We start from the raw sequence: 27,194 nt of genomic DNA on the forward strand, positions 1-27,194 counted from the left end.
TTTCCCACTGCACGCCTCTCACTGCATGTATCCCCATTAGAGAGAAGATAGTTCTACGATTACTTAAAAAAAAATAGTTGAGGGAAATAATATTTAAAATACCCCGACAGGATGAACCGTGTCCCTTCAAGCTTTACTAGTCACTAAACACCAACAGGGATGTCACTAAATTCCCGTCTTTCCAGAACAGATCCCACCCGTTCCTCCGCTTCAACTCTGCTTCCCCAACGGCTCTTGGGGGTGCTGCTGCATCTCTGAAGGATTTTAGTATTTCTGGAGATTCAGGGCTGCTATACTCTTAACTTTTATCAGCAACATAATTGAATGTTTAATTTCAACTAAGATTCACAGAGATACAAAAGCCTTGAAGACATACTGTTCTTAGAGGTTTTGTGGAAGATGGCTGGAGAGTCAAGAGCTCCGAGAGCCATGTCCTTGCAGAGGGATGGGCGTGCAGGAACCAGGAAAGTGCAATCCACCCCCAAAACCACCTTTGTGAGCTCCAGGATGCTCGGTGCAAGGTTCAAGGTGTGGAAGGTTCACTGGGAAGACAAAACCCTGGTTTCCACAGCTCCAGTTCTCTTTGTGGACGAGCAGGTGACACAGGCCGGCACACATTGGGTCAGCAGCTGCTCCACAGTGTCACGGATCATGGGGGACAAGGCAGTTCACAGGACGGCCTGTGACACAGCATGAAATTCAACATCTGAATTTGGGGGACCAGGGAATTTAGCTAAACACTGATATCGGGCTCATCTCTGCCAAGTCTGAATGTGCAAACAGCCTCAGGTTTTCAGTGTTAGAGGCATCGACACAGAAAGGACAGAATGCAAGTGTGCAGGCAGGCGGACAGCTCGGCGGGAAATCAGGATACAGAACTTTCCAGTCCCTTTCCACTTGTGATGTGGAACCTGCGGGCCAGATACGCACAAAAAGATGCCGCTATTATACAACTGACACTAACTGGGTCCTTTTTAGGCTCTTCAGAAGAGAGGCCAGGGCTTGAACATCATGGAAACAGAACTAACTGCTGCGTGAACTCCCCAGAACAGAGACACATGGATACAAGACTAATGCAGCATCTCAAAAAAACGCAGCTTTCAGATTCTAAGACTCTCGCAGTCTTCAACTTTCACCAACATTCAAATTCACCTATGTTAAAAGAAAATTAAATTGCCCTCCCCCACAAAAAGCAAACCACAACAAAGCAAACATCCTCCAGCAAACTATTCGCTTGAATGTATTAAAACTTGCCAAGTCAACGTTCCAGCCCCAACTGCCTAACCCAGCCTGCCAACAACACAAGTGGCCGCTTTTTTGCTCCTCTATTTTACATTAACAAAAGTCAATTGTGGCGATGAATTGCATCACATGCCAACAATATATCACATTCCTTCACAGCTGTTTTTTGTAAAGGGAAGGAAAAGACCTCATCAGTCACTGACAACATTTCTATAAACCATAAACATTTCAAGAATTCTCTCCACAGAGGGAGGATGGTAAACTACCAAACAAAATCCTAACAAAGTGCCATAGCGCAAACTATCAATTCCAGAAAATAAACCCAAGTGTGTACGAAGAAACAGCACATTAACCAAATCACGGTAATCATGAACTTATTTTAATAAATGAGCAGGTTAAACTGAAAAAATAAGTCACTATTATGCCCTAATGAGCAAGAACGCTTGTTACCAAGTCAGCAGGCTGGACTTGGCCCAATATATTATCAAGAAAAGGGAAGAAAAACTGCGTATTATGTTTTCTTATATTCTTTAGCAAAGTAATAGCTAAATCAAAAGCATTAATTCCCCTTAGGATTTATAACTGATTTAAAGAGAACAGCGCACTCCTATAAAACACTAATAGGGCTTTAACATCTATTGTCAAAAGAGAATTAGACCGCAAATAAAGGGCCTACTATAGTCTATCTTTTAGTGCAGTAATTTCATTATCTGTAACTAACAAATAATAAAGGTTAATAATGAAAAGAACACAGAACAGGGAGAACAAAGGTGATTACTAGACGTGCATATAAAATGTGGCTGAGCGCTTCCTGGAAGCTCAAGTAAACCTCAAACTGTTTGATGTGCTGTGTATACGCATTCGCATCTGTGGGAAACAAAAATGCTTACCACTATATAAATTCCACAACAAGCCAATTTTTAATTATACCTATCAAAATAGCAATAAAATCCTAGTAGTTTCATTCAACATGTTTGAAACACGGAGACCACCTACGCAAATATAAACACAGCATTTGAATCTCCAGTTAACTATTGGCAATTATAAACGGGGACACTTTTAAAAATAAATTATGAGGATAATTAATCATTTTCACACACAAAAGTAACAATGTAACATCATGCAGTGGTTTTAAAAGCCTCCTACTTTCTGCATTTCTATTCTGGTTAGTTTGTGCCAGGATCATAAAAGCATATTTTAATTTTAAAAGATGAAGAAAGGAAGGTGAAAAGCTTCCATCTCTCCCTCTAGTTATTTCATGTAGGTATTATTGGATTCAAATATTCAGCCACTAAATCCTTGCTATGGAACATTAACATTTTAAAAGGATTCCTGTGCTTGGAAAAAAGCTAATAATAAAAGGGCCAAAGGAAAGCCCATAAAAGGTTATTCTGTTCTAATGCTGACAAATTAAGCACATGTGTAACTATTCAATTGAAGTGTTATGGCCATAAGACAAAAGCAAGTTCTATCTAAATCAACATCGCGGGGATAAAACTGAGCGACATACTATGCTTAGCATCTTTCTGTAACAAGCAACTAACAGTCAAAAAGTTGTTTGCTGTTAAGAATTTTATGTCAGAAAATAAAACAATGTGTACTAGAGATGTTGTGAAAGCAGCACATTTCAGCAGCCTGAGAAGCGAAAGAGAAACGTCCTGGGCAGCTCATTCCAGCCCTGGGGGTTCCCTCCATCGGCCACCAGGGCTTTGACTCGCCTGACGCTGCTGCCCCGTCGTTTCTCCCCAAAAAGCCAGTGCAGATCCGCCTCCTCCTCTTCTGTCACCACCCGGGTTTCTCTCACCCTGTGTAAACGCTTCTATGTTCGTGGTAAGCTGCTGAATTCAAACCAGCAAATTGCTCCTCAGAGATGTACACAGAATCTTATTGTTTCAGCAGAGAAGGAAACTCATACTTTGCTCCCACTGTATTCTGATCCTCTGACAAAAGAAAGCAAGCTCAGACCTGATACTTCTAACTTTAAGACCCACACCCACAAAGAAACCCCCCAAAACCTTCTGGGGAAAAAAAATAGCCTATTACAGGCTCGTCTTTATAGATAATGACTTACAAGTGAATACCCTGTTATCAAAAACAGGCTACAACAGTAAGTACAATAAGAATGTTGTACAGATGCTTTCAAGATTATGCTTTCATATATTCCATCAAAAGGCAGATTACTTGAAAACACCTACAGAACCTTTAAGAAACAAACTAGTTCTACTGAGGGCCCAGTTAGCTGGTCCAAATGACAAGCGTTATTGCTCTTTTGACTGTCAGAAAGTTTCAAAAGGTTTAAATTTCTCTACTAATATGTTGAACGCTATAATTACAGTTGTGGCTCAGCTCAGCAGCAGAGGACAGGAGGCAGATCCTGCTGCCCTCACTCGTACTACTGAGGACACCAACTCGTGTGATGAAGAATGACAGCATCCAACCAGGAGGAGAAAAGAGACATTTTTGTGCAAATAATCCATCATTTTAGAAAGAGGTTTGTTGATACAACATGGCTTCTAACACTCTATTTCTTATTTAACAGAAGTTGCAACTAACAAGTTCATTAGCTATTCACAAGTTTATAAACAACTTGCAAACGGAATAATAACAGATAATATCAGATTACAAGAAAAGTTCTGTATCAGAGTAGTCCAGAGAAAGCCTCGGGGAAGGAAAGCAGTAATGTTAGGATCGGGCTCATCATTGTTTCAGAAGCAATATGCTGTGTGAGTAACCCAATTGGAACACTCTTCCTTCGAACGTTTTGCGGAGCTGTGTGATGTAAAAATAGATTTGTATGCTTCAGATTTCTCCTCGCTGTCCGCAATAGATCTCTTGGTGGTAGAAGAAGCCTTATTGACTTTTCCTGGTACGGATGAATTTCCATTATCTGCTAGAGAAAAAGGAATAGAGTGAAGCGTGCAATAACAGCTTAAAATTGATAAAAATATTTAAATAAGGATGGATAAAAGCATTTAAAAATAACACGTACAGCAATTAAGTGTATTTTTTCAGGGCTATCACAAATACATCCCATAATTGCACTGAATAGCAAACATGTTCCTAACAGCAAACACGTCCTTAGCTTTTAGAATTTATGCTCAAAATGAATTTAGAAATCTTGGAGAGAGAGGAATTCTTTCCTGTTTGTGTAAAGCCTTGCACTGTAATTCAGCATTGACAACATTTATTTCTCTGAGTGAAAACTGGCTCTGAACTCCAGTCTCAAGAAAGAAACATGAAAGTATTCCACCACCCCGAAGTATTGTTTGGAAATTAGCTATCAAATGACAAAAGCTAAACTTGTGACATACTGTCCCTGGGGAATCTATCTCCTCCCTTTATTCTTTGCAAAGTCATTTATGACCAATAACAATAGTCTGCATCATTTTCTATTTGGGTAGGAAAATGCCCATCCCTCTGTTTCCAACCCTCGCTTCTCTTTCTGAACAACTATTTAATCTTCTCCAAAGATGAAGCATGTGCCAAGTCTCTTGTGCAAAGAAATGAATGCACAGAAGTCTGCAGAAACTCTACATATTTAGTTTAACTTGGGCACAAAGGCACGTAAAGAGCTTGTAGGGAGCATGTCTGCAAAAGCACTTAATTGATTTCTGCATGGAGTCATAAGAATTGCATGTGCAATCCTAAATCAGCATAGATCAGATCCTTTTTATAGTTGGAGAATGCTGCTTTTAATGCCACTAATAGTTGCCTGGAAAGAATTACCAAAGGCTGGATTTGACAGAATGAATATGTATGCTGCAAGTCCAGAAACCTCAGGGCGCCGTGTTCACAAATTAACTCCTGTGCTACTGGCATTCCTCAGTCCATGGATTTCTTTTCTTTATTTTCCCTCTCTCCTCTTATTCTGTTGCTGGTTGATATAAAAGCTGCTAGAAACATAAATCAAGGACCTGCCATTTCAAAAGGCATTTTTTTCCTTTACACTCTTGGAAAAGAAAAATACAGCAAACATTATATTAGAATTACTAGGTTCCTAAACATCCAAGAGCAATTATAATCATCTGGACTGAAATATCTTTAAAAGTCTGTTCTTTATAAACGCAGGCAGTAGGGAGGAGGCAAGGCATTTCTGATGGAAATTCTCCCCGCTTCTCACACAGTTCATCATTTAACTATTCCCAGATTCACCAACCTGAACTTTTGGTGAAGATAATCTGCCTCTTCTCCCCAGAACTGGATTTGATACAATCCTTTCCACTCTTTGCCTTTGATGGACCTGGACAATCTGTGAAAGAAAAAATGAAATCATGAATCTGCTTCAGGCCTCAGAAGGTCCCACATCCCGTAGCTGTGACGTTACCTGCAGCGCTGTCCTGCTGAGAAGCTGATTCGGCTGCCTTACACTTCTTCGACTTCTGAAACAACACAAGCAGAAATCTGGTCATGTACTTAAAGGACACACAATTCCCAACTTGTATTTGATAGACACACAATCCCTTTTAGTACATTTTTATGTCTTACGCAATGGAACTCTTCTTTCCACAATATTGCTCCACATTTTTGGTATTATTTCTATACGGAAAAATAATAACCTTGGGAATCTTGAAGCCACCTTAAAGAAAATTGTGCAGGCCAAAACTGAACTGTCTGGATATGGTATTTTGGTTTGTATACTTTGTGGGGGGTAGTGCGTGTTATCATTAAAATAATCTGATAACTCCAAACGCACACAGCAGGACAGTAAATTACACAACATTACAGAGGACACAGTTAACTGTAATCAATATAGATATTTTTCAATAAAAACTTCAGCATAATCCCGCATCTCATATCCATTTAGTCCCCCCTGGGTAACTTTCAATAACCAGGCCCTTTGTTGCAGGATTGCTTGGGAAGAAAAGATACAAAGAGTCAATCTAAATTTCTTAACAGCATCTGTGGAACAGATTTTCCAAGTTAATTTATGTTTGTCCAGATTAAAAAAACACCAAAAAACCCAAAGAACAGCAACAAGAATCCCATTACAGGCTTTGATTATATAAATTCCAAGCTGAAAAAGAAAGATGTATTAAAACAGTCATCGGCATCACCAAAGCTGACTCTGTATACACTCAGAATGCTGTAGATATTTCCAGAAAGCTACACAAACTCAAAGAAAATAAATATATTGAAATGTGTTATAAAAATTAGGAGAATCCATGCTGCCGAGCACACGATTAATGCTTCAGGAGTAAAGCTGCCATAGCAGATGCTGGTGCAAAGCTCAGCCAGGAGGTGGCGGCAGAGGGTCACTGGTCCCAAACCCTCCAGTGTCCATGCAAAAAACCCTCTAACCTGAGGGACAGCGGCCACATTGTTCTTTTTCCCCATAGCACTGAATTCTGTGATTTTCAGAGCAGCAAGCGCTGCCTGCCGGTCAAAGGACAGTTTCAGTACATCCACCTTCAATATGCTGTGTTAGCAAAACATGCACACAAGCTCATTGCTTGTAGAAGTAGCAGCGAAGTACAACACAGCTTATTGAGTAAATGCAGCTGCACGAAGATCAGCAAAGCTACGCAATCTAAGAGCACTTTGCAGTACAGACAAGACTTCTTTCAGTTTTGTTCTAAAAATATTACCTTTTCTAATTTACTTTTAAGCCTTCTGTCCTCCATCCTTTTCTTCAATACTTCCACATCTTCTTTATTACCATTAAGGACAATCACATCCTCCTCTTGAAAGGGAACGCCACACTTCAAGAAAAAAAGAGACAAAAGTAGCATTTATTTCAAGACCTTTCTGCTGGTAAACCTTTGTTGGAATTAATTCTGTGTTTAAGCTCTCCAATCCTTCCCCTTGCCACTGCATCTTTTCCAATAGTTCTTTCTCTTTTAATACAGTCTAATAGATCTTTTCACTTAAAATGTCAAAGTTGATTTTACCACAGAACAAAATAATAGCGATTGACAGCATCACTCTTCACGAAAAGGAGAATAAATACTCATCTTATTAGTGAAATGTGGACTTTTGGTAACCACATTTAAAAGCAGCTCACGTATCAATCTGCACAGCAAATTCAAAAAGAATTTCAGAAACATGAAAATACTTTGTTTTTCTTCAAAGCCCTATTCCAGGCAATAGGCCTAAGAAAATTACATCTTGATTTCACTATCAGTCCTTTATAAACAACACTTTTAGCTATTTTTTTTCTTTAAAGAAAAGGTCCCATTGTGTGTTTTCTGCTCATGGGTTCCTTGTTTCACTAACATCAAATGCACAGTGACCAGATTAAACAAAGAAGTCCTAACTAGAATCTACTCCATTTTCTGAATCCCATAGCTAAAAATGAAAACACTGAAGTACTTTCTGCTATTTTTTTGGTTATGAATACATTTGATTAAGGTCTAAGCATTCCACCATTTATTTTTAAATCACTACGAGGATTAAACGGAGCCATAAAAGCGGCATTATTCATTAACCCAGCCTTGCCATCTCATTGTCCTTCATCTGATTTATTAAACGCTACCAAGTTTCAAATTACATTTATAAATTAAACTGGGTAATACATGTAATGTGCTTCATGTAATTCCACATTTGGGTTCTGGTTGAAGACACAGATGTTGCACCGCACACATTTCCAATCATTTGGTGAAGCCAAGCACATTGCCTATGTTTTCTTACCAAAGATCCCAATCCTTATTAATTTTGTATTTATTTTGTTAAATCCAGAAGCTCTCTGTTAATATGCAAGATTAGTTTATAATCCTGCCTCTGTCATTACTCTTCTGTTTACTAAGCAAAGGTTGTGAGAGGTTATGTGTGTATTTGCAGTAGGAATTAAACAAACGAAAGGACATATGGACAGGACTTTGGTCTGCTCAAGTGATGAACAGTTTAAAAATGAATGTGGACACAAGTCGGTAGAGAGATGATGAAGGAGGAACAATGGTTATAAAGACACATACTAAGTAAGTCAGGCAGAATAATAAGTCACACACAAATGGGTGAGTAGCCCAAGTTTTTCCATTCCTACTCAATGAGTTAGTGCTGGAAATACCAGTGAGAAGTCTAGAAGATCAAGACAATCAGTGTCCTACGGGGGCAGGAGGGATGGGCAGCTATGTTGATTCTGAGAAGCCCAACACATTCATTTCTAGCGGGGTGTTTTCTGAATACAGCGTGAGGGACCAGCACCTCCTGTGATTTAGTGATTTAAAATGTCATTTCTGCAATATTTTTGTTTTCTTTGTTAAGCATACAAAAAGAAGTGGACATTTCCTCCGAGTAACAGTTTATATCAGAGGACTTGAATTTCAATAAATGCTGCACTTGGAAAAAGCAAGCAAATCCAGGTTCCCATCTGGAAGACACAGGTGGAACTGTTCTAAAACGAAAAGTATTTACAAGAAACAGGGAAATAAAGACGGTGTCCACTTTCCATTCACTGAAACAGGTCATTTTTTGCCATGACAACAGCCAGATTACATTAGAGAACATGCCCTTCCAAATATCCTTTAAGTACAGCAAGTTACAGGCACGGAACCAACTCCGCCTTCCCAGGTTCTACTACCTCCTGTAGGTACAACGTGTTGTTGCGTCATACCCGTGCAAACGTTTTTTAATTGTCAGTACGGTTGGATGCCAAAGTGTTATTCTGATTTCTTAAAAAGCTCACTATCTCTTCATGCAAAAAAGGAAGGATTTTTATGTCAACATTTTGAAATGCTGAGAGGAAAGGCGGATAGAAAGTTCCATTTTGTAAATTCAGACAGATTGTTCCTTCAGACTAAAGGTCTTCCGGGGCAGATGTTTGTTTTACAATATGACAGGGTCTCCTTTGCTGTACCTTGTTTATATCGGGACCTTAAATACATACAAAGGTACTGTAGTTCCTTGATGGTTTTGCAGCACTTTGAACAGAAGACGCTCCCAAATCACACTGAACCTGAAAACTGTTGTGAAAGGGACACAAGCGCTAGGACAGTGGCTTGTAGGTCTGAATGTGAGAGCCAGTCTGGGATTGCAGCAAGTGGGATGTTCACTGAAGGACACGTCGGACAAGCTGCGCCAATTGTGTCTAAAAGCACGTTGAAAACTGATAGATATATTTAGATATATCTAAATGGCTTACCAGGCTTTCATCAAGGGTGTGATCAACAAGTCAAAGTCTCATCCTACATATTCTATGTGTATATACATACATATGCACGCATACAAAAATCAACTTACTAAAAAACAACCCCTCCCCAACCCAAAGACTTAAAATTATAAGAACAAAGGTATTATGAGGTGTAAAAGACATATTAACTTAGGCATAAATTTAATCTTTTAAACTTAAAATAGCAAAATTACTCTTTCAAATAATGAAGGTCTTCTAAATTTCAAGTCATTTTAATATGGTAACATAGTTTCTTATCTTTCTTACAGAATAAAACACAATAGGTTATTTTAGTAATAATGAAATCTTAGTTTAAGATGATTTTCTGAACTCTAAAGTTTACAGCTTTTTAAGTTTCAGCTACATAAGACAACGTTGTACCTTATTTCTTGCTGTGAACTATTTTGGACAGTGATTTCTGGTTTTTGTACAGCATTTAAGGTATAGTTCCATCCATGACTACTCCAGTCTTATTACAACACAAATAAACAAGCAAATACGTTTTCATATCTCCACGTTTACAACAACGTTACCATTTACTGTCTTATGAGTCTGAAACCTCTTTCCCAAATTCTAAACAATAAATTCACTCCTGCAGTCCTGAATATGACTATTACTAGGAAGCGCATAAAGACGTGAACACTTTCCCAAACAGTTCCCACCGGATTACAGAACCTGTCCGACCACAGCCTGACCCTCTGCACGGGGCTGTTTCCAAAGAGGATGGAACAAACATCCTGTTGGAACAAGGAACAACATCGCTGTTCATTTCCCAGCCACGCAGGCTCACGTATTAATGATTACCGGCTCTTGGAACAGTTAACTAAAAACATGTTTTAAGAGAGATATTCTTCCAGAGATGTAGTCATTTGAAGTTCAGTAGTGTAAGATTTAATGAACGCAATTTTTGACATTACCACTTTACTCAGATATACGATGAGGCAAAGAATAAACGGTAACTTGGGAAGAGTGGAAAGTCTCCTACATACTATAATAATTCACAGAACGTGAACGTGCACCCCCTGCTAGAAAAACACCATCCAAGCAGAAGCCTCTATTTACAGAGCTTCCCCTTGAGTCAATGATAATTTTGTATCTGCATACCTGCAGCCATGCCTTCATTTACTTTGAGGTTTTCTCTGTTTACTTCTGACCAGCACGCTATTTTTACCTGAATGTGTCCCAAATACACCAGCTTTCTTACTCATTTCCAGAACCCTAGAGCTTCCTAATTCCAGCAAATATAAGCCGTTAACTTTTCACTTACTAAAACCCCCCGAAGAACCTTTATAAAAAGTAATAACACAGTAAACACGGAGTTTTGGAAGGAGATATTTCATTTACCTTTTAAGCTTCCAGCTACCAGAAATGACCAGAAGCAATTCTTTGCTATACTTAATTGCTGCAAATTGGAAAGTTTCAGCAGGCAAACAGTTAAGAACAGGGGGAGGAGGAGGAGAGGGCTGTTTCCTTTCCAGTTCTCATCATCCAGTGCACTCCCTTAGCAGCGCAGAGGTTAAAGTCTCCGAGGTAAAGCGACACTATTTATAATTATCAGCAACGCTCTCTACGCATGTGAAAGTTGGATTTCAGTCCTCTAAAGGTCGCCTCGGAAGAGCAGCAACAGAAATTTGGAGAAGCTCAAGTTTTCTCTCATTATTGCGAAGCAGAGGGAATTTCTGAAGCTCAACAGCGTTACTGCAGAATAAATAAGCGAAGCATTGCGGGAAGCCAGATGAAGCCATAAATGAAAACAGTCACGTTAATGTTTAACCCCTTTCACTTACGCAAGGTCCCTACACAAGCGGCAGGATGGAGAACGCCGGCTGAATTCTGCTGAAGGACAACGGGACTCGCGATTTGCTTTAATTATGCTGCCGTCTCCTGGCTAATTTTGTACAAGGTAAGACTGAATACATTAGATTGTAGGACTTCAGGTTTTTGCTTTTCCTTTATCAAAACAGAACTTGTTTTAATTTTTGTAAAGTGAGAAATATCTTCACTTCAGAAAGACCATTTCACTTAAAAATACTCGAATCTGAAATAAGGGTAATCTTATTTTTTCTTGACTTTGTCATAGATGTACAAGAGGGTGGAGGTCACTACTACCTGGTGGTGTTTCTATCATTAAAATCACAACACTTACAAATACTTATCCTGCTCTGTTGCAAGCAACTTAATGTTTTACAGCCCTACAAGTTAATGGTTTTAAGAGCTTTCATAGTATTTGTTTTAACATCTTATGAGGTCAAATACACTGCTGAAGAAAAAAAAAGAAAGAAACAGGAGAACAGAAAAAAATAGCAAAGAGGAACAGGCAAACATCTACAAATCTGTACAATCTTTATCAGCAAATAGCAATGCCATGTTTTTAAGTAAGAATGACCTAAAATTTCTAAGGCAGTATTAATTGGGTTTGAGGAAGGACTTTTTTCCTTTACTTGATGCCTGTCACCTCACAGCAGCAGACTCAGCACACTGCCCAGGCTTAAGGAAAAAGCAAAGCAAAGTCAAAAGCACTGATTTTAACATTAAGTTTTTAGAAGACTGAGTATTCACTTATAAAAATCTCTACAGTAATGGCTGCACAAATACCTTTCAGACAAAAAAAAATTGTGAATAAGGTTCTTTTAACTGTTTCATTAGAAGATTAAGTGTTCCTGTCATTTGCTTCGCTGAATTATGAAGTCATACGAACCGAATTTTATTTAAACATTAACATTAGGCAAATAGAGTGCAGACAAAACAGAACATTTAGATGTGCAATGATGCAGTCCTAAAACCTCTGGTAGGAAGAAACAGCGAGTTGTGTAATGATTTGTTACCATGAAATGAAATGAACAGCAAAGTATTTGTAAGTAACGGGGTCTTGATGAACTGAGGTATCTCACAGGCTTATTTTCAAGCATAAACATAATTCCGCTTTTTCTGAGAGTTCACCTTTTTAACTGAGATGGAGGATCTTAGGCTTACAACAACCTTCTGTTAAGTAATACCCGTAAAAGCAGCCACAAAGGTGCTTGAACGCCCCTACAAACAGGTTGAAAAGAATGTCAAACACTGCTCTCGGCACTTCTAAAAATTATGCCAACTTCATCCTCCAGATTTAGACAACACATCCATACCGTAGAAAAGGGTGAGTTTCAGAGGCACATTCTGATAACAATAAATACCTATAACAGCACTCTTGCATAATAAACCTAGAACTCCAGATAGGCAAAGACTGGGTTGTGCCTGGACAGTGGATTTTCTCAACACTACGATATCTTGCTCTTTGAGGGGAGGAGGAAACATGGTCGCACAGCCCTTGACAGCAGACAACAGCATAGGGACTGGAGGATCCTTCTAGGTGACAAACTTCATACACAGTGGGACTAACAGCTGCAATTCTAGCTTTAAATCTGGTAAAACTATCAGAAAGCCAATGCTGACATTCTATAATACACCCTGCAGCTGAAAGCTGTCAAATTCTCTTCTCGTAGGCATTTAGTCACTCCCCGGAAACACGTTATCACTAGAGAAGCAATTGTTTGGGTGCTTGTGTACTTTCATGCTGCCATAAAATATATAGCTTCTAGATCCTATGCAGTTAAATAGGAAAAATCCATAGTAAACACTTAATAACCTGAAAGATCCCTACCCTAGAAGCTATTATTTGAAGGGTAATAAAAATTTAAGTGTATGAAACAAACAGTTTATAGCTTGGTTCCCTATGGAACAAGATGTATTTAACGAAAAAAAATGAAAAGCATGCTCGTTCTGTTACAGATGTTCTAGATTCTAAGCAGGTATAAAGTCCCAAATATTTCTATAACTTCCCAGTGTCTCCAGTGTCACTCTTATGCCCAGAATGAACCTTCCCTGTGATGTACCACAGAGACCACATCACATTGACTAATTCAGAGCATCCTCAGTGCTGCTCCCATAATTATTCACTCAGAATAAAACAGTTTTTCTGACTTCAGGTCCAGAAAAATAATTAGTGCTTCCCTACCTGACACTCCCTGTCTTACTTCTGCTGGTGGGTACGTAATGGCCCTGCTGCAAATATGAGTCAGCTGGCAGCAGAATTTCATGTTTACTGTAAAATGCTGGCTCCCACCTAGCACTGCTTTTCCTTTTCTCCTCCTTTCCACCCAATATTGAAAGGCTGATGTGCATTTGATTTGCTCAAGCTTTTCATTCAACGGGATGAGAGCCTCACATCACGCTTGTTTATTCACAACGTGTCCCTTAGGAGCTCTGAAGAAAAAAAACAGTCTTCTGGGACCTGATTTTGTGATGTTTTTCTTTGGCCTGTGCATCCCGTGCAGACCGGAGAGCGCTGCTGATGGGACGTGGAAGCAAAATGCATGACCCCTCCACCTAACATCCAACTCCTCTTTCTGGAATGCTCAGTGGAAAAGAGGCATTCTTCCAGCATGGAATCCAGTGCATACCAGTAAGGACAGTAAGATAAATACATTCTTTCCCAACGGCCTAATAAGATTTTTAAATTGTGGTATTGTAGAGTGTCCACTCCTTTGGTTCAAATTCTGCATTTTTAATGCTTTTTAAATTCTATGCCTCATTTCTACTTTAACTACAATGCTGTCTTTATTTCCAAGCCTCTAGGACAGATGTGTACTGACTTCTCAGTTTGAAAGTATTTTTCACTTCTTTCGAATGAAAACATAGACCCTTCTCACCATAACTCCCATGAAGAAATTACCTTTACACAAATACGCTTGTTATCTGTTCCTATGTAATAACAAACACATTATGATGTTGACAGGTGTAAGCCATGAAATATTTACAGATTGAATACATATTTTCGTAAAATATTAATTAAATAAGAGAAAGTTAAGTCTCTTTAAAAAAATAAAAATATTTCTTAAGCTTAATAGTTAAATTAATGGCAGCAGATGGAGCCTTCCCCGAACCCTGGAATTTTCTCTAGGAAGCTCTATACCAAATGCTTCAAGGATAAAGACTTCATGTAATTGCTCTGGGATTCAGGACTGCTCCACTCTCATTCTTCTGACTCTTCAACACGACATACTTAAAAAAAATAACAATGGAAAAACTTGTATGCCAATGCTCATGTAAATTAGACTGTTAGCTCTGAATGCTAATACTGGTAGTAGCGTACTTATCTCAGGATATGCACATAGGCTCAAAATAAGAACTGAGTGTTGTCGCATGCTGTTTTCCAAAGCACTAATGCAAAGATGTCAGAGGGAAAAAACCCCACAAAACCTCTCAAAGAGTTACAAACATTTGCTGACTTTATAAGGATATAAAAGTGTATTTTGTGGATTATGTTTTTGCCTCTTCCTTCTGTTTATTTAATACATTTTCTGCTGATTTAATTGACTGAATTCTGGTCCTCCAGCAGAACTTAAGGCTCTGCAGGCCTTACGGAAACAGCAGCAGCAGCTCTGAGCAGGCAGCGCTCACACACCTGCCCTGCACCAAAGGCACATCCTGACCAACCCCGGCCCTGCAGCACCAGCATCACACACAGCTCCTCCTCCTACCTGGAAAAAGAGTCATCTCAGCATTCATAAATTTATCACTAAATTGCCATCTATTCAAAAAAAAAAAAAAAAGGTTCTCTCTCACTTTGCCTTTCAGATAATCTGAACACTTAAACCATGATGAGAAGATGATGCTTGGAAAATAAAAGATGAACCCACTCGATGCAACAAAATCAGGATTTTTAATGTGCATCGCTGTCTGCGTGTTCATCTACACTTTTATCTACCTAAAGGATACGCTTTCTGAAGAGCCGAATCAACAAAAATTTAATGTGAATATAGCAGAGTGTGGCTTTTACCCGGATGAACTTTGTTCAGCTCTTTTTGTGGGCAAAACCGCTGCTTTTAAAATTGGAAACTTTTGTCAGAATACCCACCAACCTCAACCACTCAGCTGCATTCGGAATTCGTGCAACTGCTCCATGGTAGAGAAGACTCTGCATTTTATCACAAGACCGCTGTCAGACGAAGAAGGGAATTTCTCATTGGCATACATTATCACAATTCACAAGGAGCTGGAAATGTTTGTAAAGCTACTAAGAGCTATTTATATGCCTCAGAATATTTACTGCATACATATTGATGAAAAGTCACCAAAAGATTATAAAGCTGCTGTACAAAATATTGTGAATTGCTTCGAAAATATTTTTATTTCCTCAAAAAGAGAAAGTGTTGTTTATGCAGGATTTTCAAGATTACAAGCTGATATTAACTGCATGAGAGATCTCGTTCGTTCCAAAATTCAGTGGAACTATGTTATTAATCTATGTGGTCAAGATTATCCCATTAAGACAAACAAAGACATTATACAATACATCAAAAGTAAATGGAATGGTAAAAATATGACTCCGGGGGTGGTCCAACCACTTCATATGAAACACAGGACACAGGTTAGTTACAGAGAGTATGTACATTCTGGAATGTCATATGTGTATCCAACCAAGAATATAAAAGCTAAACCTCCTTATAATTTGACGTTATATTTTGGTACTGCCTATTACATACTCACTAAAGAATTTGTAGAGTTTACATTGACTGATGCACGTGCAAAAGACTTGCTTGAATGGTCAAGAGACACGTACAGTCCGGATGAACACTACTGGGTCACGCTGAACCGTTTAACTGGTAAGACATACGTTATTTCTACTATGAATAACCCCTGGACCACCAGCACCGTAAAGCCTCTGGCACAGAGAGCCAGTGAGCTCCAATTCCGAGTTTAACGCCACCACTTCACTGAGTTGCAGTGCATAAATATGGTCATGTCTTCAGCCTTGATGCTGCCCTTGCAAAGAGTCACATCCCCTAATGGCTGAGAAGCAAAGCTGGATTCCAGAAAAGTACCACTTATGGTGCACACCATTAGCTACAAGGCTAGAAAAATGCTGATTAAAAAGTAAGGGTTTTTTGGTATGTAAAAGCTCATGCTCTCAAGGAATCAAAAATAAAGCAATAAAACCGAGAAAGATGTTGATTCTTATGATGTAAATATCCGTAAATACATACTTAACATGGCTACATTTAAAAATATCTTCAGCAGTCAAAAAATTCCCTGTAATAAGTAAAACCAAATTTCATCAGAACCTTCTGTTTTTAAAGATGCTCCAGGAGCTACACCCAATGCGGACTGGGAAGGAAACATCCGAGCCATTAAATGGAAAGACCAAGAAGGAACTGTACACAAAGGCTGCAAAGGTAACGTGGATTTGGATCACGAACTCAAATTTGATTCACTGACTAACATTCATTGTGAGTTACATGTTATGCTTTCAACTAGCTATTAAGTGTGCCACAGTGGTCATATTTTATCATCATATTTTAAAGTATAAAATAAAACAGCTGCCCTACTAAATTACTCCACTGAACCGAATCTAAATAGCTTCTGATATATTATTGCAAAGATGGTCACAGTATCCATATACTGACAACCACTCTTTGAACCTCCAATTACCAACGCATTAATGTGACGATCAGTTTTCGGTGAAGACTATGGGGCTTACCTGACAAGTATGTTTGTCAGATACTTACATGAACATTGGGTTAAATCTCTTCAATTTGAACAATAATAAGAAAAGGAGAATAGTGCTGACCACATGGAAGGCATGCAAAAAGAAATTAAAATATGTAACTGTATAAACTCAGCACAGAGAAAACACTGCACAATTAAACACATACCCAAATAGCAGCAGGAGATCAGAACTTCACCATGTCCAACTACAAAACACGAAGCAGCTGGAGGTAACACATATCCATCTGTGTAAAACGCAAAACCATACCCTTGCCTTTATGTTTCAAATATAGCATTACCCTCTAGATATATTTCAGTGATGCTTTATGTGAAAAGTATTTTTTGTTAGCAACACTATGGAGTGAAACTATTTTTTAAAATCATTCTGTTCAGCTTTCTGCTGCTTTCAGATACCTCCAATTTGCCTTTGCAGGTCATTACATCAGAGACATTTGTGTCTACGGACTAGGGGATTTGCAGTGGATTATCGAGTCACCTCATTTGTTTGCCAACAAATTTGAGCCTGCAACGTATCCCCTTGTCATGGACTGTCTGGAGAGACGCTACCGGCTGAAAGTGCTGCACCAGGCACAAGTCCCCATTGAAGATCACTGGCGTCTTCAGAAAGAAAACTACTTCAACATGAAACTGAATATTTGAGCTTAACTAACATTGAAACAAGGGTTCAAAAACACTGACAGAAACCATTAACGCTTTTAGCCAGACTTCACTCTGTGCATTAGGAGGGTAAGCATGACACTGTACTGGCAGTGAAATAAACAGGTTTTATTTATTACAGTAAGATAAAGAGCGACAAACGCTAATGAGTTGATTCTCAAAGAAAATGATGTGTCTATATCTATAACTAACTGAAGGGGGAGGTTCATAATCCTTCAAGCGACTTATTTAACTGGAAAAAATATATATTCCTCAAAAAAAAGGACTAACTGGTATGAAAATAATAAATAAAATGGAAGCAATGATTGAACAAAGAAAATATGAAGAGCACAACTTAAAGTCATGTTTACTGTGTATCTTATGAAAGAGATTATTTTGATCAACGAAGTTCATGCTAAAATTTCAGAGCTTGTAGATGAGCAAGTGACAACCAATTTCAGACACGTCCATTTCACTTTTTTTCTCCCCATGTCCAGCTGCATCTCTAATTTCATTGCGTAGCATGGCAACATCGCTTCTGCTACTCAGGCTTTGCTCTTAATGAAAAGGACACGTGTGCCAGTAACAGTAGCGGGGTCCTGCAATGCACGTTTACCTTTAAGACCTTGTTTTTGGAGTCTCCGCAGTTTATGGCAAGGAGACACAGGAAATTTGAGGCCAGGGGACAAAGGAAAACTGACTGAAAAGCCATCTTTCAATCCTGGTGTACCTGGGTGAGGGAAACAAAACTTCCCTGAACCTGGCAACAGTCTGCAGCAACTGGAAAGAACAGCAGGCAGCAACCAGGATGAGCATCCTGCTCCCAAAGGCTCTGCTGAGCACACGCAGCACTCGCTGCTCTGCAGTAAGGAAGGAACTTTAAACACACACCGCAGGCAAAACCAGGGAACAGCGATAAAACAAAAGCACAAGGATCCAGCCTTTTCCAGGCAAGAGTTGTTCTTTCCTCTTCAGGAGTCTTAAATTAATCACTTTTGCAACCGAAAAGATGAGGGAACATGAGGAAGCAGGAGGATGTAGGTTGTGGTCTTTTGCACGGTATGACAACTCTCCCATGAAATTAAACCTCTACACCTCATCTCCAAAAGTCTTTAGTTGGGTGCTACTGCTGGGAAGAGACCAGGAGAAACCCGAATTGTGACAAGTCATTCCAAACTGTTCATCCCCTTTTACAAGTATTTTGGCTCGAATGCAGATTAAAGTTTCGTTCCAGTAAATCCAAATAAAGTCCCAACTTTTGTGCTTTAACTCTGATGGGAATGAATAAAGTACATCCTGTTACTTACTAACTCAATTGGAAACTACAAATTATAAATAAATGTCTAGAATCAATTTAGATATAAGCTTCACTATGCAGCCAGAATATCACTCAGTTTTTACAGGAAAACTGGCTTGTACATTAAGTGTTTTTTCCCACAAAATTACATGAATCAACAAATGACCCAACAATAGAACGTGAAAGTTTCTTGTTACAAACTTATTCCCAGGTTCCTGGAACTGTGCTGCTCATTTTCCCACACCAGTTTCTTGGAAACACAATTTTCTTTCAAATGAACTTTAACCTAAAGACAGACCATCTGGTCCCTATTTATTTACAGAAACTTACAAATTCAACCCAAAGGCCTGTACTTAGTTGCATTTATAATCCAAGACTTGTGGCTAAATATTGCTGGAGATGCTTTTCTTATGGAGAGAAATAAAGGAAAAAACAAGCCGTGCAGCGTGTTCACTCTGAGCTTGTTGAGAGTCCCTTTGAAAACCATTACTGAAGCTAATGGGTCTCTAGCATGTATTAATCATAGCAATATTAATAATTTATCTCCAAACCAAACCAAATCCATTGCAGGGCACTGCTAGCATTTACCCACTCCATGTTGTCTTTTAAAACGTGAATGGAATGTTCCTTGTTACCATCATCGCAGCAAATCTAGTTTCTGGCTTGTACCTTTTGTCACCATTACCCAGAACAATGCTTGTGTCTCACTTCTGAATTGAATTAAAAGGATAAATTCAATAGCAAGGCACCATGTAACATGGGCTTGTTTTGGAGAAACTGAACAAGTCAAACTGAGGAAAACCCCTGCACAAAACCCCCCTCTTAGAATAATTTAGGTATAACTTTACCCATGTCAGTCCAGGAAAAGCAATGGAGTGTGATCCTCCATCTGTAAATGATTTCGTATTTTAAACAAAGTTCTACATACATAAATCCCCAGGAAAATCATAATCAAACCACCGCATTCTCAGTTGTTAAGAAACAATATTCTACTCAATATTCTGAGTGATCATAACTACATTACGCTCTTGAAAGATGTTTTACTTCTAACAACAGTAAAAAATTTAAGTAACGCAACAGCGAAAGCTGAGCATTTAAACATATATAAAAAGCATTCATTAAGTTCTGTAGGCATTATCATGTTATAAGGTCACAACTCTTAGATCTCAGCAACCAGCATTTACTAAATTTGGTTACTGTTGACCTAAGAGCATATTGTGTCAACGTGACCTTGCTGTAGGAAACACTATGCCCTATAGCGCACTGCACACGCATTAACCGTGTCTGAAAGACGTACGTGCAATTTCTGTTTCCAAAGCCTGAGGCACATGTTCAATAGCTCTATACCCAAGTTAAACATTTGATGAAGTGTTTTATATGGTACAGACTTGAATAGTTAGGGTACTATTTCAAGTCCGTATTAGAGTTGTTAACTCTGAAAACTAGTCCAAAATAAATTTCAAAGTGATATAAGAAATTACACTTTAAAATGTAATCTTGTCTTTAACTTCCAGAGTGACTACAAGAACTCTGAGAAGGATTTCCACCACAGATCCACTAACCTCTATCCTGCCCCCAAGCTCGTATTCTAGTACACCAATAGTAACTTCTTAGACAGGAGAGTCAACATAAAAAATTGGTAACGGTGCCTTTTTCAACCCCAAAAGTGAGGTTACATAGATGCTATACAATGCTAGGTAATTTCTTTATCCCATTATTGCTAAAAGCATATTTTTTCTCAAATAGCAGACTTCCAAACAAGCAGGCACGGAAGATTGCCCATGCAAGGATCAGGAAACCAGCTGGAACAGAAGTTCCAAATCATTTGATCACTTTGGGCCCCTCCACAATCTACAGACTACGACAGATTAGTACTGACTTACAGTCTTCAAGATCCCGTTGAATACAAGAAGAGCGAGTTGAAACAGTTTTGCTTGTTCTTTTCATTTTAGTAGTCCATCGGAGAATTAACACAATAGGTGAGAACATCCTAGTCAGAACCCTTTTCAACCCTTTTCAGTCTAAATAGTTAGAAGCTTCAAAATCTGTCCCTAGCACTGCATCTAACAAGCTTGTTCTCCAACATAAACCACCCCCAAAAAGTTCTCATTGCTCTTCCAAAAAATCTTTGGCTGATGAGTTTTATCTTCTAGCGACACAGTTCAACACATTTACTATTCAGGCAGTAAGAGACAATCTCTCCCAACGCTGCTACAGTGTCTGTTTGCCTCAGAGTTTTCACATGTTATTTTTTAGCTTGAATCCAGTATACTTCTACGTCAGATGTGAAACAAGAACAGTTTACTTCCAAGGGATGTAAGTCACTCAGAAAAAGTCCTCACACATAAAGTACATTTGCCTTACTAAAAGTCCTCCATCCATGAGTTTCCTCTCACATTCTTGTGCCTTTTGCTAGCACCAATCCAGTCTTTTTAACAATTCTAGTAAAAGCACATAAATATGTGTCAGCTCTTCATGTAAAGTTTATATTCAGGCAAAATACATTTTTTGGAAAGGGAATTCTGATAGAAAGATCGCTTGATCCTCCCCTGTAGCCTTCATAAAGCCTTTCAAAGCTAGTGCTACAGCAAACACTGTCAAGATAAACCAAGGAAAGACAAATTCTTCATCTTGGGGTTTTCCATTTCCTTAAGACAAAATCTGCATCTGCATTCAGTGTTTTCCTAACAATTGTTTTGTGAGCTGCACATCACTGGGTAAACAGATTGCTCTATGTCTTGTATGAGCTGCCTCAGAGAAAATTGAGAAGAAAACTGAGCAATGAGACGAGTCGGTGGGACTTCCCACCAAGTGGTCCGCACTCCCAGGAGCCAAGGCAGAAGGTCTGGAAAAGAAACAATCCTCTGCTCTGAGCACAGGAAAGTCATTTCCTACAGATTCGTGAAGCACAATGTTTTGTGATATGCATTATGTAGCCCGTAAATACACATTCAGTCTCTAGTTCAGATGATCTAGTTTAAAGTATATGAGCATAAAGGGGAGGACTGCAGAACTGTTGTTTGGGCTGTTGGATATCTGTATTCTCTGGTGAATATTTTCACTGTGTCATTACAGCATCTGTTTGATAAAGTCCTTCGGGAAACTGTTGCTGTTTACAATTTAGCAGACTGTCAAGACTGCTCTGTAGGCTCACAGGCGACATTAATACACAAGAATAGCTTGTTTTGAAAGAGCTTTCTTGAATTTCACAGTAGTGAGGTAAAGGACTGCCACACAGCTCCTAGATTGATGTATGTCTAGTTTACATCCACGTATCCAAAAGTCTGACCCCGAGATGAAGCGAAAACACAGATTCTGCTGGCTGAGGCACCCAAGACACAGCGTAAACAAGCAAGTAAAGGATTATTCTTCTTGAACTACTCTCATCATGTCACTCTCTGAAGCCACATAACAATCCCTTCACACACACAGATGTGTCAGGGACACACAGGGATCAGCACCTGGGCACATATTGGCAGACAGAAGGGGGGGGGCAATACAAGAAAAAATTTGCTGTGACCCACGTGGATCCCATAGGTTGGATTTCAGTTCAAAAAACGTATTGTAATTCTTAAAATACACCAATTAGCACCAGTAGAAACATTCATATGGCAACCCACAACATTCAAACATTCTGTACTTCAAAAAGTTTTTTGTTCTGAAAGAGCATGTATCAGAAGAGGATTCTATTTATCAATAAAGAATTTGTAATCCTAGCACATGCACTATACACAACACTTCATTTATTTTTCTTCTTCATTAGTTCTAGTTCATTTTACTGTAGGCTCCATTGGTGCACAACGATAGAAAGCGCTGGGGGAATGCTGCTAATTAGTGCTTTGGATACAAACAAGCTGTTAGCTACCAGAACCCAGGGCAACCAGGTCCCCGTGATCCAATTTAGAGAAGTTCTGGTCACCTTCTTGATTCAGAAAAGGAACATCATTAGTATATACCCAAAAATCCACCAAATCACTCTTTGATGCTAATCAAAAGAAATGTGAACTAAAACATTCTCCCAGGTGGTTACCGTTGTCTTTGTGCACCAAAAGCGAATAAGGAAAAGATGACAGACCAGATTATATTATACCCACTTCATTAGCTCTAGAAGCAGCCTTCTGAATATTGTGAAGAATTCACGTGCATATGAGAACAGTTGCATGCAAATATGAGGCTACAGTAAATACTGATTATTAAAAATCTCTGAAAACATGGGATTCATTTAGTTTTTATAAGATTATCAAACTGGCCAAACCATGGACAAAACATCTAATTCTTGCATTTACTGATCAAGTTACATCCATCTATCAACAAAAAGACAAAAACAAACAAGAAAACTCATTAAAAATAAATTAGTATCTGCCAACAGCAAAGCAAACCCATCAGGACTAAACTGGCATTCCACAGAACAAAACTAGCACAGAATGCAGCAATATGAGGCTAAACCTAATGATATTCCACATCACCGGCAACAATTTACCAAGAAAGGTTTTCCTTTAGAGGTCTTGTTTAATACAAATATACTGAATGATTTATCCAATATGAGCATATTTGCTGAAAAATAACTCTGCCTAAATACAGCAACTATTACCACAAATCTCACTGATAATAAAAATAGTGACAGGAAAAAAAAGAGAGTATTTGCAACTTTTAACATTGCCCCTAGCTATGGAAGAACCTACATAATGAGATCAACCTAGCGCTGTAAAATAAAGTGCAGTCAGTATTTTCTAGAGTAATTAATGTAATTACTGAAAATTCTACAAAGAGTTGCCCTCCCCGTCTCACAAAGACAGTAAATGTCCTTCAAAAACACAGGGATCAAAACATAACCTGAAAATGTAATCAGTTTAAATACATAAAGTGGAGACTGACAAACACAAATCACATACATTCAGGGAAAACAAATAAAAACTAAAATAACCAATACCCCTAACCAAAAACAACTGCCCTCTGTTAAGCTGAAAATACAACCAAACATTTGAAAAAATTAAGCTTCTGAAGTAGTTATTGCAAAATCAAACCGAGAACAAAAATATTCATTTTTATCACCACTTAACAACACATTTCAATTAAAAAAGGCCATTCAGAACATTACAGAAGTTTTACAAGTTCTATTTCAATTTGCATATTCAGATTGAAAAATAGATTTTACAGCAGTGGATATGAATGCGATTGTAGATATATATATATACCCATATATGTACATATGTGTATATATATATATTTGTGGAGGTCATATGTGACCCTGCTGTTACTAAAGCTGAAGAAAAACTCACCTTGTGACAAACTTCTGATTTAATTTCCTTGAGAGCACGTTCAGAGAACACACAGCCACAGTTTCTCAAGAAGCAAAACCTTCAAAGAATAGAAAACAAGGTATACAATTGTTTTTAAGAAACTCTGTGTCTAAAAGATATATGTGCAGTGCTGATTTAACACTGAAACAACACTGCAATGGGTGAGCAGGACACAAACAACCTTCTCTTTACAAACCCTTGCAGCTAATCTTAGCATCAGCACCTCTAAGTAGCTACGTATTCATTTAGATAATGAAATGAATCAAATGAAAAATATTTGGTATATTAAACCACAACATGTTTTGTTATTTCATTCTCGGTATAATTGTCATTTATGACAATCTCTCAAGGCAATTGTAGCAAAACAGATGCTCTTGAGATGTTTTTGTACATCTGCTATAGGTTGACACGTTTCTTTGGAACTATCACCACAGGCTGTTTTACTAAGAAGTTAAATGATTTGAATGGCTCCACTTTCCACCAAGTTTCTTTGTTTCACTGGCTCTGACCCAAAGCTGCCAACAAGCTGCTCCCACCAGGGTCTGCGCTCCCCTCCACACGGAAGATTCTTGCAGGGAGTACAAGAGTTGAAACATTACCAACTCAAACACTTTTACCTGCTCTATATTCAGGTTAACATAGTATGCACTTCTAACAACTGAATCCAGAAACTTACTGACCTGTGTCTTCCATTCATTTCCAATCCCACCACAGGGCATATGAAGCGTGCAGACTGGATATCATCGTATTTGTCACCTTTTATACTCTCTTTATCACCACTCCAAGCTGGATTATCTGCCAGCTTTAATTCTGTTACATTCTGCAAAATAAAAATGCAAACTTTAAGCTATTTACTAATGATTTTTGAGCTATGATAACATTTCTTAAGATTTTTTTCATTGTGGTTTATTAATTTTAGCACTTTTTGTATATAGTAAGAACACGAGCAAATTGAGGTTTTGTAGCATGTTTTAACTTTTCTGGCATCCTTTAACATCAGACACAACCTGTTTACCTTAATGCTCTTGATGTGTGACGCAGCTTCCATAGGAGTTTTATCAGGTGACTTGTCCAACAAAAATTCAATGACGGCATCTTTATTATACAACCTGTAACATAAAATTTTTAGTAGCCATATTTGATTGTCATAACTTAAACCAGTACTCTTTAATACAGCGGTCTATACGGAAACATCCATACCTGCCCAGCTCACAGGCTACAATTGGCCGGCACAACTTCTCTTGGCTCAGAGCGCAGTAGTACCATCTTGCCACCAACTCAGCATTTTTGTCAACCTGAAGAAAAAAAAATACTAGTGATTTTAAAACAGCTTTTATACTTGCAAACTATTTAAAGATACAATCAAGTAGTACTTGAAGCACTAACCGCATCCTCAGTTATCTTACCAAATCTGCTTTCTGCATTCAAAGTTATTCTGTAAAGTAACTTCAGCAAAACCTTTTAGCAAAATTCATGACCAGCTTTGAGGGTCTACCTCTATCTATTGAACATGTTTCTGCATCCTAGGACTTGGGACCTATCTTCCTAACTCTAATTCAGTTTTCTTATTGTTTTGTCACTTCCACCTGTCCCCTTCCCTCTTTACTGTTCTTTGCCCTTCACGCGTTCTCCACTACCCTCTTCTCTCTAGTTATGCATCTCATTCCTGCTTCGCTCAATCAGCAGTTCCATTTCCTGAAAAGAACAAAACAACAAGAAAAACAAATCTGGGGATGTTGGGACGCTAGGTGAACCTACAGCATAAAAACATGAATTTTACGACACATTAGGCCATAAAAGAAAGGCTGATGTTCACAGCTACTCTGATAGTTGGGTGTGGGTAGAAAATGGATTTTATTTATTTTTTTTACATCAGCAAGTATAATTTGCCTAAGCTTCCTGCCACTCCTTGGGAAATTTTTCTGTGTCTTTATCCACACACCCACACAGGTGAGGCCACTGTATACTGATTCACCTAAAACATCCTAACAGGTGAGCCCAAGCGACATCCAGAACGCAAGCAGATAGAATGGCCACATTTGACATCACCAACAGTCCAGCCACACTATTAAACAATGTACCAAAAGCGTTACCAGCAGCCACTGTCGCCCTAAGTGAAGGAGGCCCCTTAAACCCCAGACACTCAACAGAATGACCAGTGTCCAAAAAGCTCTCCAGAAGACACTGTAGCTGCCAACGCCACAGCCACAGCGGTGCCCGGAGCGCCAGGCCCGGCTGGCAGCGCTGCGGGACGGCCAGGCCGGGCCAGGCCTCCGCGGGGCCTCCCCGCCGGGCAGGGCCCAGGCCCACAGAGCCGCGCCCACAGCCCCGGCCGCGCTCGCCGCCCCCTCAAGCCGCCCCGCCCGACCTTCTCGACTTTGCGGGGCCCCTTGACCAGCTCGTGCCGCTTGGGGATGGTGCCGCCATCGCACCCCATCTTGCCCCCGCTGCCCTGCACTTCCGGTCCGCTTCCTCCCCCGCCCCCCCACTTCCGGGAGAGGAAACTTCCGGCGTCATTGGAGAGCGTAATCGCTGTTTCCATAGCAACCCCTGGAGGCGGGGAAACAACTGCACCCGCGGGGGGGGTGGGGCGTCCCAGCGCGCGCAGCAGGGGCCGCAGCGCCCCCACCCGCACAGTCACAGAATGACAGAATGACAGAATGACAGAATGACAGAATGACAGAATGACAGAATGACAGAATGACAGAATGTCAGGGGTTGGAAGGGCCCTGGAAAGCTCATGCAGTGCAATCCCCCCCTGGAGCAGGAACACCCAGATGAGGTTACACAGGAAGGTGTCCAGGCGGGTTGGAATGTCTGCACAGAAGGAGACTCCACAACCTCCCTGGGCAGCCTGGGCCAGGCTCTGACACCCTCACTGGGAACAAGTTTCTTCTCATCTTTAAGTGGAACCTCCTGTGTTCCAGTTTGAACCCATTGCCCCTTGTCCTGTCACTGGTTGTCACCAGAAGAGCCTGGCTCCATCCTCCTGACACTCCCCCTTTCCATATTGATCCCCATGAATGAGTCCCCCCTCAGTCTCCTCTTGTCCAGCTCCAGAGCCCCA

The 27,194-nt window shown here is 39.4% G+C and overlaps 2 protein-coding genes across 13 annotated transcripts; one reads left to right on the forward strand and one right to left on the reverse strand.

Annotated features, from left to right (window-relative positions):
* Positions 1–1,599: 1,599 nt before the first annotated feature.
* On the reverse strand, positions 1,600–26,663 carry RTF2 (replication termination factor 2). 4 transcript variants are annotated; one of them, XM_065032466.1, is made up of 9 exons: positions 26,496–26,663; positions 25,328–25,422; positions 25,143–25,236; positions 24,808–24,947; positions 24,107–24,185; positions 6,828–6,941; positions 5,567–5,621; positions 5,399–5,491; positions 1,600–4,129 (listed from the first exon to the last, which is right to left on the reverse strand). In XM_065032466.1, the coding sequence occupies exons 1-9, from the start codon at positions 26,562–26,564 to the stop codon at positions 3,948–3,950; spliced, it is 921 nt and encodes a 306-aa protein (XP_064888538.1). In that variant the 5' UTR covers positions 26,565–26,663; the 3' UTR covers positions 1,600–3,947. The 4 variants fall into 4 exon arrangements, with proteins under 4 accessions (XP_064888538.1, XP_064888540.1, XP_064888539.1 ...); XM_065032468.1 differs by having other exon boundaries at positions 5,399–5,482; positions 26,496–26,650; XM_065032467.1 differs by having other exon boundaries at positions 1,600–4,132; positions 5,399–5,482; positions 26,496–26,650.
* Positions 10,837–19,267, forward strand: LOC102097074 (beta-1,3-galactosyl-O-glycosyl-glycoprotein beta-1,6-N-acetylglucosaminyltransferase 7). Of its 9 annotated transcripts, none has more exons than XM_065032460.1 (5): positions 10,837–11,249; positions 13,660–13,787; positions 14,721–15,990; positions 16,465–16,560; positions 17,307–19,267. In XM_065032460.1, exons 3-5 carry the CDS (start codon positions 15,015–15,017, stop codon positions 17,531–17,533), a joined length of 1,299 nt encoding a protein of 432 aa, XP_064888532.1. In that variant the 5' UTR covers positions 10,837–11,249; positions 13,660–13,787; positions 14,721–15,014; the 3' UTR covers positions 17,534–19,267. The 9 variants fall into 9 exon arrangements, with proteins under 9 accessions (XP_064888532.1, XP_064888531.1, XP_064888533.1 ...); XM_065032459.1 differs by having other exon boundaries at positions 10,849–11,249; positions 13,584–13,787; XM_065032461.1 differs by having other exon boundaries at positions 10,849–11,249; positions 13,584–13,787; positions 14,724–15,990.
* Positions 26,664–27,194: the final 531 nt, after the last annotated feature.

The sequence above is a fragment of the Columba livia genome, chromosome 16, assembly GCF_036013475.1.
Source record: "Columba livia isolate bColLiv1 breed racing homer chromosome 16, bColLiv1.pat.W.v2, whole genome shotgun sequence".
Taxonomy (NCBI): domain Eukaryota; kingdom Metazoa; phylum Chordata; class Aves; order Columbiformes; family Columbidae; genus Columba; species Columba livia.

Coding starts and splice junctions, on each gene's coding strand:
- RTF2 (XM_065032465.1), bottom strand. CDS start 26,564: ATGGGGTGCGATGGCGGCACCATCCCCAAGCGGCACGAGCTGGTCAAG. Junction 25,237..25,327: donor GTAGCCTGTGAGCTGGGCAG/GTATGGATGTTT, acceptor TTTATGTTACAG/GTTGTATAATAAAGATGCCG. Junction 24,948..25,142: donor CACACATCAAGAGCATTAAG/GTAAACAGGTTG, acceptor TTTATTTTGCAG/AATGTAACAGAATTAAAGCT.
- LOC102097074 (XM_065032460.1), top strand. CDS start 15,015: ATGAACCCACTCGATGCAACAAAATCAGGATTTTTAATGTGCATCGCT. Junction 15,991..16,464: donor CACGCTGAACCGTTTAACTG/GTAAGACATACG, acceptor CTGTTTTTAAAG/ATGCTCCAGGAGCTACACCC. Junction 16,561..17,306: donor TGTACACAAAGGCTGCAAAG/GTAACGTGGATT, acceptor TTGCCTTTGCAG/GTCATTACATCAGAGACATT.